The 1838-nt window shown below is 52.5% G+C and overlaps 1 protein-coding gene across 1 annotated transcript in view; it reads left to right on the plus strand.

Annotated features, from left to right (window-relative positions):
- The window catches only part of LRIT1 (leucine rich repeat, Ig-like and transmembrane domains 1), a 9976-nt gene that overhangs the window by 3579 nt on the left and 4559 nt on the right, over window positions 1-1838 (plus strand). Inside the window, exon 2 of the mRNA XM_003783503.3 lies at window positions 706-1172. Coding sequence (XP_003783551.1) covers window positions 706-1172 — 467 coding nt within the window. The remainder of the gene's footprint in view (window positions 1-705; window positions 1173-1838) is intronic.

Consider the following 1838-nt stretch of genomic DNA (forward strand, 5'->3'; position numbering starts at 1 on the left):
CCACAACGCCTGGCCATTTTTTGGTTGCAGCCATCATTGTTGTTTGGCGGGCCGGGCTGGGGATTTGAACCCGCCACCTTAGGTGTATGTGGCTGGCGCCCCAGCCGCTTGAGCCACAGGCGCCGAGCCAAAGAGAGGGTTCTTAATGTACTCACAGACACACAGCCAGCAAGCATGAGTCCAGCTGTGGGCTTCCAAGTCCCACTTCTAAGCACGTTGATCATCTCATGGCCTCTCAGATTCAGGAGATACTTGCGGTGCTTCCATTTTTTATACTTCTGGTGCATTTTTTTTAAAAGATGAAAAGCAAAAAGAGTTATGAAAATTGAGCTATAGCATAATAAACACTTTTAACATATATGGAAGGTAACAACGCACAAGAGGATCACAGGGTTGACTACTGCTGCTCCTGCTGAGCGCTCTGCAGGTGCTGCGGGCTGTAACGGCCCTAACAGTTTCAGCGTGAGGTCTTGCAGGCCAGTGAAGATCAACTGGCCCTCCTGGGAGGGACCCTGTGAAAGGTTCTGAAAGCAAGACCCCCTTCTGGAAGGGAATAAGTAAGGCTGCCTGTTCTGGCTCCCCAGAGCTTCCCACGACTTGGTGTTCTGTGGCGACAGGTGACCCTGAGGCCTAGGGGAAGGAGGGAGCGCTGGGGGATCCCCGCCTGAAGGGATGCTTGCTCAAACATATCCCATTTCTGATCAGGACCGTGCTGTGCAACGACCCCGACATGACCCTGCCCCCAGCTTCCATCCCTCCGGACACCTCCAGACTGCGCCTGGAGCGGACGGCCATACGCAGGGTGCCCGGCGAGGCCTTCAGGTCCCTAGGCCACCTGGAGCAGCTGTGGCTGCCCTACAACGCCCTGGGAGAGCTCAGCGCCCTTATGCTGCGGGGCCTGCGCCGCCTGCGCGAGCTGCGGCTGCCCGGGAACCGCCTGGCCGCCTTCCCCTGGGCCGCGCTCAGGGACGCCCCCCAGCTGCGGCTGCTGGACCTGCAGGCCAACCGCCTCTCATCCGTGCCACCTGAGGCCGCGCGCTTCCTGGGCAACCTCACCTTCCTCGACCTCTCCAGCAACCAGCTGATGAGGCTCCCGCAGGAGCTGCTGGGCACCTGGGCTCACCTGAAGACAGGCGTCTTCCTCCCCAGCCACCACACCAGGCTGGTCCTAGGTAAGAGGCGGCATCCTTCACCTGGGGACTCAGGAGAGTTACCAAGCTTCCCCAAGTTTCCATCCTTTATCTGAAAAAGTGAAATCATACGTGGTTTCTGGGCTTGAATGAAAACCAAGTGAGATGCACCAGAGTGTCTGGTTTAAGAGATCAATTCCCAAGCCATACTGTGGTAGTTCATATCCAGTGTGCAGGAGAGGTCTTCTCGGTCCTACAGGAGAAGGCCCCCAGTCCAGTGGGTGGGCACGATGCACCAGTTGGCTGTATTTGTGGATTTTTTTCCTATTCATGACTAACCACATGTTTACCGTCTGAGCCAAATCTCTTTCCTTACCCAAGGCACCTGTCTGATCCTGAGGATGACAGGTGGGGGCATAATTCATTCTGGAAAATTAATTTGAATTATACCACTCAGCCACGAACATTTAAAATGTCACGGAAAATGCCAAAGATTCTTTTGTTCTCTCTTCCTATTCCCATCCCTTACTCAAAGCTAGCTACTAATATGTTTATTTTCAAGCTCCTGATCATTTACGATATAATTACATATGTGTATTTGTGTACATATACATACACAAATACACACAGAAAAGTTATGTGTGCATTTTACATAAAATTTTATCATGTTGTATGTACTTTTTTTTTTTTTTTTGAGACAGAGCCTCA

The sequence above is a fragment of the Otolemur garnettii genome, unplaced genomic scaffold (genome assembly GCF_000181295.1).
Source record: "Otolemur garnettii isolate 467f Iridium unplaced genomic scaffold, OtoGar3 scaffold00008, whole genome shotgun sequence".
NCBI lineage: Eukaryota > Metazoa > Chordata > Mammalia > Primates > Galagidae > Otolemur > Otolemur garnettii.